The sequence below is a fragment of the Odocoileus virginianus genome, chromosome 16, assembly GCF_023699985.2.
Source record: "Odocoileus virginianus isolate 20LAN1187 ecotype Illinois chromosome 16, Ovbor_1.2, whole genome shotgun sequence".
Taxonomy (NCBI): Eukaryota; Metazoa; Chordata; class Mammalia; order Artiodactyla; family Cervidae; genus Odocoileus; species Odocoileus virginianus.
The window spans coordinates 51,304,934-51,320,627 of NC_069689.1; the positions used below are offsets into that span (position 1 = coordinate 51,304,934).

The 15,694-nt window shown below is 47.9% G+C and overlaps 1 protein-coding gene and 1 long non-coding RNA gene across 5 annotated transcripts in view; one reads left to right on the top strand and one right to left on the bottom strand.

The window, feature by feature from the left end:
• Positions 1-2,049: 2,049 nt before the first annotated feature.
• On the bottom strand, positions 2,050-11,574 carry LOC139038743 (uncharacterized). Its single transcript, XR_011491896.1, has 2 exons — positions 11,370-11,574; positions 2,050-2,542 (listed from the first exon to the last, which is right to left on the bottom strand). It is a non-coding gene; the product is annotated as an uncharacterized lncRNA (long non-coding RNA).
• FAM174B (family with sequence similarity 174 member B) overlaps positions 9,983-15,694 on the top strand; it is a 39,136-nt gene continuing 33,424 nt past the window's right edge. For 3 of the 4 annotated variants that reach the window (XR_011491892.1, XR_011491893.1, XM_070478190.1), the window contains exon 1: positions 9,996-10,506. Coding sequence is in view for 2 of the 4 variants with exons in the window: in XM_070478190.1 (XP_070334291.1) it covers positions 10,157-10,506 (350 nt within the window). In the remaining 2 variants the exon portion in view is untranslated. Of the gene's footprint in view, positions 10,507-15,694 lie in introns of all 4 variants that reach the window. The other variant, XM_070478189.1, reaches the window with a different exon arrangement.

Sequence of the window (15,694 nt, forward strand, 5' to 3'; positions counted from 1 at the left end):
TTTTATTATGCCATCCTCGGCAGAAACTGTGTGTAAGGAACTCCATTTTATTTTATTTCTTTTTTAGCTTTTTATTTTATACTGAAGTATAGCCAGTGAACAATATTGTTATAGTTTCAGGCGCACAGAAAAGGGCTCAGCCATGCAAATACACGTATCCATCCCCCCAGACTCCTGTCCCATCCAGGCTGCCACATCACATGTAGCAGAGTTCCATGTGCCGTGCAGCAGGTCCTGGTTGGTTACCCATTTTAAACATAGCAGTGTGTACACATCCATCCCCAACTTCCTAGCTGTCTCTTCCTCCCCTCCTGGTCACCATAGCTTCCTTCTCTAGGTCTGTGAGTCTCTTTCTGTTTCGTAAATAAGTTTGTTTGTATCACGTCTTTTTAGATTCCGCATAGAAGGGAAGTCATATGATGTTTTTGCATCTCTGACTTACTTCACTCAGTATGACAATCCCTAGGTCCACCCATTTTGCTGCATATGACATTATTTCATTCTGGTAACCCTAAGTTTGTTCTCTAAGTCTGTGAGTCTGTTTCTGTTTTGTAAATAAGTTCATTTTTATCATTTCTTTTTAGCTTTAAAGAAGCCCATTTTAGAATTTGTCTTGAACATAGCATTTCCCTGATATTCCAGGAGTATGTTTTGTAGCAATGACCGGGACAGGTACAAAGGAGGTTTGGAACAGGGTCACAGAAGTTTCTCTAAGCCAGCACTATTTTTTAAATGCCTTCTGAGATTCACAGCACTGTGCCTGAGAAGAGGGCATTTCCCAGGGCTAGGGCAGGGAAACAGACCACAGAGGGCTGCTGGCAGGACTGAAGGAATGCGTGTATGAGGTGGAGCCTGGCCCACAGCGGGCACCGTACGAATATTAGTTCCCCATCAGAGCTTCTCCAGCAGTGATTGTATGGTACACATAAAATCCACTACCTGCTCCCCCTGACCCTTTTCTCTTGGGTCTGGACACTTTATTTACAAGTGATTCAATTACCAGCCAGTAGGTCTTGCCTTCAAATCAGAATGGCTTTTGTCAAGACCAGAGGCCATGAGTCACGTGCTTCTTCCCTCCCCACGGTGCCCAATGAGTGAAATAACCGCTGCTCTCACAAGGAGCCCCCCAGAAGACATAATCAGGAAACGAGGAGAGACGGCCCAGTCACCGTGGGGTCTCCCCGCCCCCTCCGGGTTTCCTGCTGAGCGGCCTCCACTTCTTCACCACAGGTGCCCTCCAGGAAGATGGCTGGTCACCTGCTTCTGCAAACTGGAGTAGAAATAACCCCCCCGAAGCCTATAGGCACCCCTCCCCAAGCCAGTCCTTCTTCCCATGGCCCAAGCTCACATGTCCTCCTCAAGTCCCTTAAACTGAGAAGCTGCTGGGAGCGCGAGTTTTCAATCTGTAATGTAGAGTTGGAAGGTTAAGTGCGATTATGCATGTAAAGCTCAGCGAATGCTGGCCATTATTACCTGGAACTTCTTCACTCCCTTTAAGTCTGTCCTTAAAAATTATTTCTGATAAAGAGAGTCAGATGTGGGTGTCGGGCAGAAACGGAGAGAGACTGCTCTGGGTTTCTTGAGTCCACCTTTCCCATTTTCCTTACTTAACGCTCTGATGTCTGATCTTTGGTCATCTCTGTAGACCTTCCCCTCAGAGTTATATTAAGAAGGGGATTCATGTCATTATCCATTTCAGGCAACAAAATAGTTCAGATTTAAAATATATACTACAAGTTAAAAAAGAAATGCAACATTAATACAAGGTTACTGCAGAGACTAGAATATTCTGGAAAGGAAAAGAAGAAAATATAAATGCCCAATATCTTGGACGGTAAAGAATCCGCCTGCAATTCAGGAGACCGGGTTCGATCCCTGAGTTGGGAAGATCCCCTGGAGAAGTGAATGGCAACCACTCCAGTATTCTTGCCTGGGAAAATCCCATGGACAGAAAAGCCTGGTGGGCTACAGTCCATTGGTCCCTAAGAGTCAGACTCAACTGAGCGACTGACACTTTCACTTTCACACTGACCACACACTTAAGGATAGTTTCTGTTTACATGTTGATATATTTCCTTCTAATAATTTTTTATGAGCATCCTTCCATTTTAAGTCAGTTGTTACAGGCGTGCTAAGTCACTTCAGTCTGACTCTTTGTGATCCCATGGACTAGAGCCTAGCAGGCTCCTCTGTCCATGGGATTCTTCTTGATCCAGGGATCAAACTCATGTCCCTTATGTCTTCTGCATTGGTAGATGGGTTCTTTACTGCTAGTGCCAGCTGGGAATCCCTGTTCATCCCAGGGAAAAGAGAACGTAGATCTTTTGAAGGATTAGGTTACTTGCTTGAGATCCATTTCCTCAGGGCTGACATATGTGAAACCAAGAGTCGGTGCCAGTTGCCCATGGTTGTTCCTGCTCTGAATCCAAGGAATCTAGATTATTAACTCAGGTAGCTAGCTTTGCTCTACCGTGGCCGTCCCTGGAGGTGTCCCATGCAGGGTATTGGAAACTCTCTCTTGCGTATTGGTGAGACTTGAAGGCTGGAAAAACAATTTTATCGTTAAGTATTTTCAGTTATTGCAATGTTCCTTCTTCATGCTCTGATATCTTAATAATTAACATATGCTGACCATGTGCCATTTCTTTGATATTGTGTTAATCATGTTTTAAGTGTTAACTCATTTAGTTCTGAAAATCCTCTCATCAGACAGGTTCTCTTATTATGTGTATTTTATTGGTGAGGAAATGGAGGCATAACAGGTTTATGGGACTAAATTACTTCTCTTATAGTTTCTCTGATCTTTTCCAGTCCTGTGGCCACTGCTGAGTTTTCCAAATTTGCTGGCATATTGAGTGCGGCACTTTAACAGCATCACCTTTTAGGATTTTAAACAGCTCAGCTGGAACTCCATCACTTCCACTAGCTTTGCTCATAGTAATGCTTCCTAAGGCCCACTTGACTTCACACTGCAAGAGGTCTCATTTCACATGCTAGCAAGGTAATGCTAGCATGGAAGGATCTTGATCCTTCAAGCTAGGCTTCAGCAGTATGTGAACCAAGAACTTTCAGATGTAGAAGCTGGATTCCTAAAAGGCAGAGGAACCAGAGATCAAATTGCCAACATTCATTGGGTCATAGAGAAAGCAAGATAATTTCAGAAAAACATCTACTTCTGCTTCATTGACTACACTAAGGCCTTTGTCTGTGTGGATCACAACAAACTGGAAATGATGTCATGTCATGTCTCATGAGTACATCATGAGAAACACCAGGCTGCATGAAGCACAGGCTGGAATCAAGATTGCCGGGAAAAATATTAATAACCTCAGATATGCAGATGATACCACTCTAATGGCAGAAAGTGAGGAGGAACTAAAGAGTTTCTTGATGAGGGTGAAAGAGTAAAGTGGAAAAGCTGGCTTGAAACTCAGCACTAAAGAAAAAACTAAGATCATGGCATCTGGTCCCATCACTTCATGGCAAATAGAAGGGGTAAAAGTGGAAGCAGTGACAGATTTTCTTTTCTTGTGCTCTAAAATCACTGTAGACAGTGACTGCAGCCATGAAATTAAAAGGCACTTCATCCTTGGAAGGAAAGCAATGACAAACATAGGCAGCGTATTAAAAAGCAGAAACATCACTTCGTTGACAAAGGTTCAGTTCAGTTCAGTTCAGTTCCTTAGTTGTGTTTAACTCTTTGCAACCCCATGGACTGCATAATGCCAGGCCTTCCTGTCCATCACCAACTCCTGGAGCCTACTGAAACTCATGTTCATTGAGATGGTGATGCCATCCAACCATCTCATCCTCTGTCCTTCCCTTCTTCTTCTGCCCTCAATCTTTCCCAGCATCAGGGTCTTTTCTAATGAGCCAGTTCTTCGCATCAGGTGGCCAAAGTACTGGAATTTCAGCTTCAGCATCAGTCCTTCCAATGAATACCCAGGACTGATCTCCTTTAGGATGGACTCGTTAGATCTCCTTGCTGTCCAAGGGACTCTCAAGTCTTCTCCAACACCACAGTTCAAAAGCATCAATTCTTTGGCACTCAGCTTTCTTTATAGTCCAACTCTCACATTCATACATGACCACTGGAAAAACCATATAGCCTTGACCACATGGACATTTGTTGGCAAAGTAATGTCTCTGCTTTTTAATATGCTGTCTAGGTTGGTCATAACTTCCCTTCCAATGAGCAAACGTTTTTTAATTTCATGGCTGCAGTCACCATCTGCAGTGATTTTGGAGCCCCCCAAAATAAAGTCTGTCACTGTTTCCATTGTTTCCCCATCTATTTGCCATGAAATGATGGGACCAGATGCCATGATCTTAGTTTTCCGAATGCTGAGTTTTAAGCCTACTTCTTGACTCTCCTCTTTCACTTTCATCAAGAGGCTTTTTAGTTCCTCTTCACTTTCTGCCATAAGGGTGGTGTCATCTGCATATCTGACAAAGGTATGTATAGTCAAAAATATGGTTTTTCCAGTAGTCATGTATGGATGTGAGAGTTGTACCATAAAGAAGGCCGAGCGTTGAAGAACTGATACTTTCAAATTGTGATGCTGGAGAAGACTCTTGAGAGTCCCTTGAACTGCAAGGATATCAAACCAGTCCATCCTAAAGGAAATCAGTCCTGAATATTCACTGGAATATTGATGCTGTAGCTAAAGCTCTAGTGCTTTGGCCACCTGATACGAAGAGCTGACTTATTGGAAAAGACCCTGATGCTGGGAAAGATTGAAAGCAAAGGCAGAGGATAAGATGTTTAGATAGCATCACCGACTCAATGGACATGGCTTTGAGCAAACTCTGGGAGACAGTGAAGGACACAGGAGCCTGGCGTGCTGCAGTTGATGGGGACACAAAGAGTTGGACACAACTTAGTGGCTGAACAACAACAACATCCTAAAAATACTAACTCAATTAGAAACAAAGTAATAAATGTGTTAACATTGACACATGGTTATGAAAATAACTATATTTTCTTTAAAAACTCAGAAGAGTGGCATTGTTTTAACATTTTTTTGGTAAAACTCCTTAATGTCTGACAGTAGAAAATAGGTAGGTTTGCACATTCACTTTTGAATTCATTGTATTGCAATTTGTTGTTTGGGTTGAAAAAAAAAAAAAAAATTCCAGCCTTGCCCTGACATGCAGTTAGAAAAGGGAAGGGGACTTTAATAACCTTTTCAGATAGTATGGATATACTCCTTTAATTTCACACCAAAATTTGTGAGCAGTAGTTTCTTAAAGATTAGTTTTACTGTGAAGTCTGGAACCATATCAATGAAATTTTGTACTCTGTTTCCTTGAAATCCATTGGTCTATCTTGCACTTTGAATGGAACTTTCAACCAGATATAATTTTGTAACATTGTGCTTTGGCCATGTAGAAAAGAACTGGCTTGCTGACTTAAGCAGATCTTCCAAATTTTGACATATTTCATTATATAATATAAAAGATACCACCAAGCTCATCAGAAAAGTCTTGCAGTATTAGGAAGTTGTTCAGCTCACAGCAGAAAGTCTCCTAATTGACAAGTTTTTCCTCAAAATTCAGGTTTTAGCTTGAAGGTTTGAATTTTATCATTGGCTACAATACTATCAGTAACTATCCTTGAAATGACAGACTCATTCTTGTTCATTTTTTGAGAAAGTGCTCTCCAAAGACCTGGGACTTCCCAGGTGGCGCTAGTAGTAAAGAAACCTGCCTGCCAAGGCAGGAAATATAAGAGATGCAGGTTTGATCCCTGAGTCAGGAAGATCCCCTGGAGGAGGAAGTGGCAACCAGTTTCAGTATTCTTGCCTGGAGAATCCCATGGACAGAGGAGCCTGGAAGGCTCCAGTCTATAGGTTGCAAAGAGTCAGACATGACTGAAGTGACTTAGCAGGCACTGCCAAGGACCAGGTCTGAAGTTTGTCAGGCACTCTTGATTAACAGTGACATTCCATGAAAAAAGTGGCTAGTTCAGTTTACAGCTCTAACAATTGCATACGTGCTTTATCTGGAGAGAGTCATCATGGCTCAGATTGCAGCAATAGTGGTTTATGCATACTTCTCATTTCATCACATCTGACAGCAAAATGTTCCCTTCTCAAGGGTCAGGGTTTAATCATTTCATGACTCTATCAAGGACACAATAAAGTGAAAGTGACTCTTTTTTTCCTGCTGTGCATGGTCATAAGGAATGCAATTACTATGAGTATAGTTTGTCTTAATTCATGCTAAAGCATCAGTTTTCATCACAATAGCTTTTGTCATCAATGAAAAAGCCAAATAGCATCTTACTGTTATTAAAGCATTCGTTTTGACTTTGCAGTTTCCCTGGAAGGGTCTCAGGGACCCCAGGAGCCCTAGACGACACTTTTAGAACTTCTGCTTTAGCTTGCCGTTGATTCTAGAGGCAATCCAACATGCTTCCAATAAACTCTGTTTTCCTGAAATCAGCCCAAGTTGCTTTCTGTTACCAGTCACCAGTGTTCCATGTTAAAAATATTATTGTTTGTGGCTAGTCGTGAGAAATGAAGCATTTCCTGCCCTATCGGTAAGTAAGGATGTCACAGTCATCAGCAATTGCAGACCTCCAATATGAGCTGGTGAGCCCTAAGGATACCCAGGAAGGAGAAGAAAACCCGCCTGCTGACAGGCATCAGCCTGCCACACCCTGCTCACTCCCTACAGTGAGCCCCAAGGAAGTTCAGGATGTAAAACACACAGGATACTGGCCCCAGAGAGATGAGGTGCATAGAAAAGGAATGATTTCAATGAGCCCAGACTCTTGCATCTTTCCATACACAGAGAAGTGCTAAATTCCTTAACTTGGGAGATCTGGTTCTCTTTAATCAACAATCATCTTTCGACATTCAGACTCCCTGGACTTTATGGCAAAACCTCTACATAACCTGGCTCCTTCCCTCACCCCTTCAGAGCAGTTCTCCCAGGGTCACTTCAGATGCTGTCTCCTGGGCTTAAAGTCCTAAAAATTCCCACTGAATAAAACATAACTCTCAGCTTTTAGATTGTGCATATTTTTTAAGTCGACAGTTGATTCAAAACGTTTAAGGAACTTTGGGGCAGTTTATAAGTAAGTTCTTCATTGTGATGATTTGCACAGCAAGTAATCAGGAAGAAGGAAAGGTTCTAAAGTTTCACTTTACTAAAATAATCTAACATTTATGTACATTCTTGGTGGTAAGTTATGTACATTCTTGGTGTTGTTATGTAATTCTTGGTGTTAAACAATTAAGCAAGTCTACCCCAGTCCATGAATTGTGGCAAAAGAAAGATAAGGAGACAAATGTTTTCTCCCTTCTTAGGGACAATTCCAGGGACCTTTCTGAGCTAAGTATGACAATCCTCACTTTAGACATTAAAGACTTGGATTCTGTGGGTAAGTTTTCAGCCAAGGCCACTCAGTGGTCAAACCTCTTATCCTGAATAGAGGCTCCAAAACCCAGGACTTCTTTAACTCTCCATGCAGGGATTTCTGATAAGGACAAAAATCTAAGCCTGTGATATCTGAGGTTTATGCCTTAGAGGGCAGTCCTGCAAAATCATGGACATCACCGGTGGTTCTTTAAGAAATTTCTTTTCTGAATTCTGTCATGATGATATGATAAAATGCTGGCTCTCTATCAGCACAACATTTTTTGACATAAAGTGGTATTTTAGAGTTGGAAGAGACCTAAAGCTTGTGATCTCTCCAAATTTCTCACCACTAGGGCATGCTGGACTATTCAGTATGCATTTCAAATAGTACCTCCTGGGTGTTGACTTCTGATAACCTGCTTGCTGTTCATCCCAGTAAATCAAAACATACCACATTATAAGTGACAGGCAGCTTTGTGTGTGTGTGTGTGTGTGTGTGTGTGTGTGTGTGAGAGATTCAGCCATGCTTGACTCTTTGCGACCCCATGGACTGTAGCCCACCAGGCTCCTCTGTCCATGGAATTCTCCAGGCAAGAATACTGGAGTGGGTTGCCATTCCCTTCTCCAGGGGCTCTTCCCAACCCAGGGGTTGAACCTGGGTCTCCTGGCAGCTTCTTAGATGTCCCCAATGATCCTTGCTTCCTGATACTCTCACCCTTGTATATCCCCTTCCCCTTGTGATGAGATCTGTAACTTGCTTCCAACCAACAGAATACAGCAAAGGTGTTGGGATGTCACTTCTGTGGTCAGGTTTCCTAAGACAACGATTTTGGTCTTGCTAACAGAGTTTCTCCATTGCCTTCTAGACTTACATATTAAAAAAATATATTTATTTATGGCTGTGCTGGGTCTTTGCTGCCGCACACCAGCTTTCTCCAGCTGCAGTGACTGGAGGCTGCTCTCTAGTTCTGGTGCTTTGGCCTCTCATTGCGATGGTTTCTCTTGTGGCAGAGCATGATTTCTAGGACATGTGGGCTCAGTCGTTGTGGCTTGCAGGCTCTAGAACTTGGGCTCAGCAGTTGTGGAACGTGGGTTTCGGTGCTCTGCGACACGTGGGATCTTCCCAGACCAGGGATGGAAGCTGTGGCCGCTGAACTGGCAGGTGGACTCACGACCACTGGACCAAGGAAGTCCGAGACATGCACGTTTTGATGAGGCAAGCTGCCATGCTGAAAAGGCCACATGGTAAGAACGGTGGGCAGGCTCTGGTCAACAGCCAGTGGGGAACTGAGGCTTTCAGTCCAGTAGCTCATGAAGAGCTGAATCTGGCCAAAAACCACTGATTGAGCTTGGATGCCGATCCCTCCCTAGTTGCACCTTCAGATGAGACTCCAGCCACCAGCAGCCACCCCCGCACCCAACACCTTGACTGCACCTTTGTGAGAGACCCTGAAGCAGAGGACCCTGCTAAGCTATGCTCAGATTCCTAAACCACAGAAACCCTGATAAAATATGTGTATGTGTTTTATGCTGAGAAGTTTGGGGATAATTTGTTAGGCAGCAATAGCTAACTGATACATTGTATTATATTTTATTTACCTGTTGCTTTTTTATAAAATAGGACCAGGAGTGAGCTGTTTAAGATCACTGAATACTTGTCGTGTCATCAGAGAGCTTCTGGCCAGGATCCAGCCTCATGCTGAAAGGAGGGATCTGAGGCCTGCAGGATAGTTCCTAGTGATCCAGGAAGGCCTTCTGTGCCCTCCATCAGTTCCCACCTTTGGGCCTCACACTGGAACATCCACAACTATCTTTCTCCACTGAAGTATCATCTAGCTTGCAAACCAGAGGCAGCAAGCCAATTACTCCCCGGGGGCTGAAACTTCAACCTAGGAGAAAGACTATTCTACAGCAAAGGTACAAAGGCAGGAATGCACACTGGGCTTCTGTGGGGCGCAGATGGTAAGGAATCCACCTGCAATGCGGGAGACCTGGGTTGCATCCCTGGGTTGAGAAGATGATCCCCTGGAGGAGAGCCTGGCAACCCACTCCTGTATTCTCACCTGGAGAATCCCATGGACAGAGGAGCCTGGCGGGCTACATACAGTCCATAGGGTCCCAAAGAATCAGTCACGACTGAAGCTACTTAGTACCAGCACAATCCAGTTCAGAAGCAGAGGTGAAAAATGTCTGAAATATCGAAGCCATGAGATAAGAAACTCTTACGAACAAAGAAGTTAATTGGGGAGATGCTGAACTATAAACGCATGCAGTGCACAGGGCATTCGCCCGCACACTTCATTCACTTCGGAGGCTTCAGTTTCCGCCTCTGTAGAATGAAGTCTTTGATTCTCTGTCTGGCACAATCTGAGTTGCTGGGAGCTGAATCAATTCTTAAAGAAGGGTAACAGCAATACCTGTCTCCTAAGGGGGCTGATGATATCAAATAGATAAAATGTGCAACGTGCCGCACAGCTCCTGGCGATTGCTGCTTCTCCCAGGGTGTCCCGGGTCCCCGGGGAACAGCGCAGCCCGCACCCGGCCTGGTGGCCTGCCCCGCCCACGTGGGGCCGCGGCCCGTCGAATGACTCGGTGCAACGTGTTGGTGGCGGCGGCGGCCGCGGCCACGGGCGGCGCGGACTCTTCCGGGCGCCGCAGCTTCCTGCCAAGCACCGCGCAGCCGCCTGGCTCCGCCGCGGGAGGACCCGGGGCAGGCCTCGGCGCTGCTGCGGGACTCGGGGCTCCGCCGCGCGCGCCCAGCCCGGCCCCCGCGCCGCCCGCCCGCACCATGCGCGCCGCGCCGCCTCCCGCGCGGCTGCTGCCGCTGCTGCTGCTGCTCGCGCTCCTGGGCGCGCCCGCCGCCCGCGCCAGCCGAGCCCAGTCCGCCGGCCCTCCGCAGCCCGGAGCCGAGCGCCAGCCGCGGCCGCCGCCCGGCCCAGGGCCCGGGAACGCCACCGGCACCGGGTCCGGGGAGGCGGCGGGCGGCGGCGGCGGCGGCGGCTCCAACAGCAGCGGCGACGCCTTGGTGACCCGCATCTCCAGCCTGCTCCGCGACCTGCCCACCCTGAAGGCGGCCGTGATCGTGGCGTGCGCCTTCACCGCCTTCCTCATCGCCTGCCTGCTGCTGCGAGTCTTCAGGTGGGTCCGCCGCCCCGCCGCCCCGCTGTCACCGCGCGCCCGTGGCATCAGCGCGCACATCAGACGCTCCGGCCCGGCGCCTGGCTGCGCTTGTGCTACCCTGGGACCCCCGGCCCTGCCCCGCAGGCTTTTTCCCTGTGGCACACTAGGAGTTTTCTCCCGTTTGAACGATCCGTGTACCCATATGTATATATACAGATACGTGATCAGCCACTCAGTCATGTCCTACTCTTTGCGACCCCACGAACTGTAGCCCACCAGGCTCCTCTGTCCATGGAATTCTCCAGGCAAGAAGACTCGAGTGGCTGGCCATGCCCTCCTCCAGGGGATCTTCCCGACCCAGGGATTGAACCCGCGGTTCTTAGGTCTCCCGCATAGGCAGGTGGATTCTTTACCATTAGCGCCACTCGGGGAGGCCCATAATACATGCATATGCACACGTAAAATTATACATATATAAAATATTGAATTCCTTTTAACTTTCTACTAATGCTTAACACTAACAGTAGTGCTTCGAATTCTGACAGCCTTACACAGATCTTATTTTTATACCGATTTCACAGATGAAACATTTTCAGGAGAGGCAAGGTGGCTTATCCAAGTAAACTCAATGGTGGAAGTAGGATCGGAACCCAGGTCCACCTTACCCACCTTGCTACCCCACCCTCTGTTTCCTTTGAGGGTCCCTGACGTGCCACCTGCTTTTTTTCTTTTCTTTGGTTCTGCTACCAAAAGAAGCAGTGTCGGTCGGGTGGGCTGATCCCAGGATACCGGTTGGAGGCACACTTTTTTGAGCCAGAGAGTTGGAGCCGGGCTCCAGGACGTTTGGTGGCCGTTGGTGGCCTCAGTGACTTTCTGCCTACCTCTGTGCCTGAATGAACTATCGCAGTGAAGATTCGCAGGGATGTGAGAGATCTTAGAGCGGCTGTTGTAGGTTGCTCAGGTTCAGGGAGAAAGTGTTTGAGTAGGGCGCTGGAGAGGGCTGCAGGCGATGCAGGGAGGGCTGCATTTCCCCCCATGGCTGGGAAATTCTCGTTTTGCAGGAAATGAACCAAACGTATCCTGTTACTCAGGCGGGCCTCCCGGAAATCTGGGCGTATGTGTGTCAGTTTTTCACAGCCTGTTCCCTCCCCTTCCGAGTTTACACAGAGTGCTTGGGTGTTTGATCAGCTGTTGGAGGTTTGGGGCCAGGGGCTTGCGAGCATTTTCAGGGCAGGAGCAGAAACCAGATCTGCAAAGGCAGGGCTGGGAGCTGCCCTTTGAGGTTTGCTCTTGGTCGCTGTGTGACTTGGAGGCAAGGTGTTTCTTTGTGGGTCCACAGGATTAAATCTGCCTGTGGTCCTGAAAAAATGGAGAAGGGGGCACTGTGGGCCCACATTTCCCTCCTCCGTCCCCTCTCCTCCCCTCTCCTGGCTCCGGCCACATTGTTCCTCTCTGCTGATCCCGTGATCCCCTCTGCGCCCCATCCTTCCCCCTGCCCTCCTTCCTCTGCTTGCAAACTTCAGTGGCTCCCTGTAGCCACTACCTGGGTGTGGCATTCGGGCGCCTTGAAATTAGCCCCAGAGCACCTTGAGGCCATCCGCCAGCCCTCTGGACTGCCTGTCACTTCTCTCCTTACACTCCCGGCTGCCGGCTTGTGGATTTTCCGCTCCTGGGCCTGGCCCTGCCGCACACTTGCCGTGACTGCAGGGCCCGGCTCCCACACCTCTTCCTCTGGGTCATTTTCTTGCACATCGGAGCCAGGAGGTCATTTCCCTTCCTGGCTGCCCCCAGCCCCAACCTTGTTCATCCTCCAGACGGCCCTTTTCACGTCAGGCTGGTGACTCCCACGCTCAGCAGACGGTCCTGGAGGGTGGGCACGTCCTGTCCCGTGCCCAGGCACGGCCTGGCCATCATCGGATGCGGCCGTCATCCTTTACTGCCTTCCTGATCTCTCAGTTGCCTTGAGCATGGATGCCCCAGAGCTGCTCTGAGCCTGGGGGTTTGAAACATTTTGCTCAAAATAGGCCGCCCAGCCCACAAGGCGGTGTACTTTTCCAGAAGGTATTTGAACTATTTTGCCAGTCTGCTCCTTATTACCCAGGAGAGTGGGGAGAACAGTCGGCAGCCTGCGGCCAGATGTGAGGGTGCGCATCTGAGCTGGAGAGGACGGGCCCTTGCTGGCCAGTGAGCTGACTGCGGAGAGCAGGTCTGACTTCTCAGGAGAGGCCGGTTATGGCTTTCTTGTGGGGTCAAGTTTCCGGGGGAACAGACGGCACCCTGGTCCTGATGTGGACGGGAACTTACAGCATCTGACAGCTGGGAAATGCCTTAATGGTAGACAGTCGGGCCCCATGTGCCCCTTGGTGGAGAAGAAAATTGAGTCTCAGTGACAGTGTTTGTCGCTCAGTCGTGTCTGACTCTTTGTGACCCCATGGACTGTAGCCCACGATGCTCCTCTGTCCCTGGGGATTCTCCAGGCAAGAATACTGGAGTGGGCTGCCATGCCCTCCTCCAGGAGATCTTCCCAACCCAGGGATTGAACCTGGATCTCTTGCAATGCAGGCAGATTCTTTACTGTCTGAACCACCAGGAATGCCCAGGGAGTGCAGTAAGTTATGCAGTAGATTCTAGAACAGTGCAAGCCCAGGGTCTGTTCTGTGACCTTTCCACGGGCCCCTGCAGGCTGCCTTCATCAGGCTCCTTGAAGGCCTGTTGCCCTGGCTGGGCACCCTCCTAGCTCCTTTGCCTGCAGTGAACACGTCCTGGCCATTCTGCCCCCCAGTCTCCCTGAGACGTCTCACCTGGGCCACATCTCTCCTGCGAGGCGCCCCCCACCTGCCCGTGCTTCCGGCTCACTTCGCTCTGTCTCAAGAGTCACAGCAGTGCCCTTCAGGCTGGTGTTCCCGCAGCCGACCTTGGCTCCACTCCCGCGCATCCCTTCTGCCCACCCATCCCCGCAGGCACAGGCTCCTTACTGTACCTACCAGCGGGCTTTTTGCACCTGGGGTCCCGCTCCCTCTCAAGCCTCCATCTCAGCCCTGCTGGCTGCCCCAGCCCTGCTGGACGTCCGGGGGTTCTCCAGGGCATCTTGTGGCCTTAGGACCACATGTCACTCTGGTCATCTTCGTCAAGTCCCCTCCGCCGTCAAGACTTCTTGACCAGCTCACTGCTCTTTGCCTGCCTGTGCGTCACCTCCTCTGAGAAGCCCCCCAGCCAGGGCCCCCTGGTGCTCCCAGAGCACACTCGAGATTTGAATTTTGTACTCGGGAGTCAAGAGCGTCACTGAAGGTCCCGGGGGAGGGCTCCTAAGAACAAGATTGGCCCGTACTCATCTGTGCCTCTCTAACGCCTCCTGGGGCTCCAAGCTGGCATCTAATACGGATATTTTTAGCAAATGAATGAACCCCTAAGTATTTTGCCTTGTTGGTGCTTCCCAGAATGTCTCTGTGATGAGCTATGTGGCTGGTGCAGGGAGCCTGTGAGGTAGGAGTTTGTTTGGATGGGGGCCACCATTTCCATGACGATGGATACGGAAAAGAGGGGAAGAGCGTAGTGCGTGTTATTGCTTATATAGAACCCCAGCCCACGTGTCTGTTTTCCCTGAAGGAGTCACTTTACCAGACAGCAGAAAGAATATGGATCCAAGGAAACTGTTAAAGTTAGAAGCAAAGAAAGGTATATACTTTTTATCAAGCAATTCCATTTCTAAGGTACACACATTGTTTACTACGTTATCTATTCTTTGCTTCAAATTTTATTACTTCAAAGAGGAAGCAAAGAGGCATGACCAATGAAGTTCAGAGCAGTTCTGTTTAATAGTGAAAATGTTTAAGTAAGCTTGGTATCTAACAGTTGGTCACATAAATTATGGTAGTCTTTATAACGGAATACTGTGCAGCTGAGAAAAATGATGTTGGTATAACACTATATACTGTTAAGTGGAACAGGTTGCTAAAAGCATGTGTAGTATGAGCTCATCAAATAAAGAAATTTGTGTATATGAATGTGCAAAGAAATTTTTGTGTGTATACATGTGACTGTGGGAGATACTTTAAAAATATTTTTTAATTGGAGGATAATTGCTTTACAACTTTGTGTTGGTTTCTGCTGTACGTCAGCATGAATCAGCCTTAGGCATACATACGCCCCCTCCCTCCTGAACCTCGCTCCCACCCCCCACCCCACCCCAGCTCTCTAGGTTGGCACAGAGTGCTGGGCTGAGCTGTGTTATATGGCAGTTTCCCACTGACTGGCTGTTTTACACACGTAAACATAATGTATACGTTTCAGTGTTACTCTCTCAATTCCCACACTCTCCTTCCCCTGCCGTGTGCACACGTCTGTTCTCTATGTCCGCATGGTTCTTTATTATTTATTATGTACTTATGGTTTATGATATATTTCTACATTGTCTGAATTTCCTTTCAATGAACATTTATTCATTTTCTGTCTGTGCATTCAACTGTTTGCTGCCCCCTGAAATGTGTTCTCCTGAGAGCCTGTGTAAGAGTCTGGGGTGGACCCCTCGCAGTGGGGCTTCTGGGTCCCAGGGGTGCTCTTAACTTGGTTTCCTCGAGGCTGTGTCAGCTTACCCTCCCACCCTCAGTATCTGGGGCTCTCAGATCCTCCCGCCATATCTGACGCTTAGTATTATCTCACAATATTTTCCAACAAAAAACAGATTTTTTCCTGGGAATGAGAACTTTCGGGGTCTGCTGTCTTAGCCCCTCAGGCGTGACTGGGCACCTCTCTGCTTGGTTTTGCAGATCTCCACTTCTTTCTGAGGTTGAGCCGCCATCTCTTCCCATTCATATTCTTTTTATAATTAAATTTATCTCCCATACGTATTAATCAATCTGATGTCCCATCCGCAGAATCATTTACAGCTTTTTCATGTATTGGAATCATTATGGAAAACTGTTTTAAGACTGGAGACAAACTTGGAGGAGGGAAAGGCAGTTTTAGTACCCGCTGGTGAGGGTACCTTTATGTGTGTATGTGCGTGTGTAGGTGTGTGTATGTGTGTACGTGCATATGTGTGTATGTGTATGCATGTATGTGCATACATGTGCATGCGTGTGCATTGCATATGTGTGTACATGTGTGCGCACATGTGTATGTGTGTGTCTATGTGTGTCTGTGTGTGTATGTGTGCGCGCGTATGTAGGTGTGTGTATGTGTGTACGTGCATATGTGTGTATGTGTA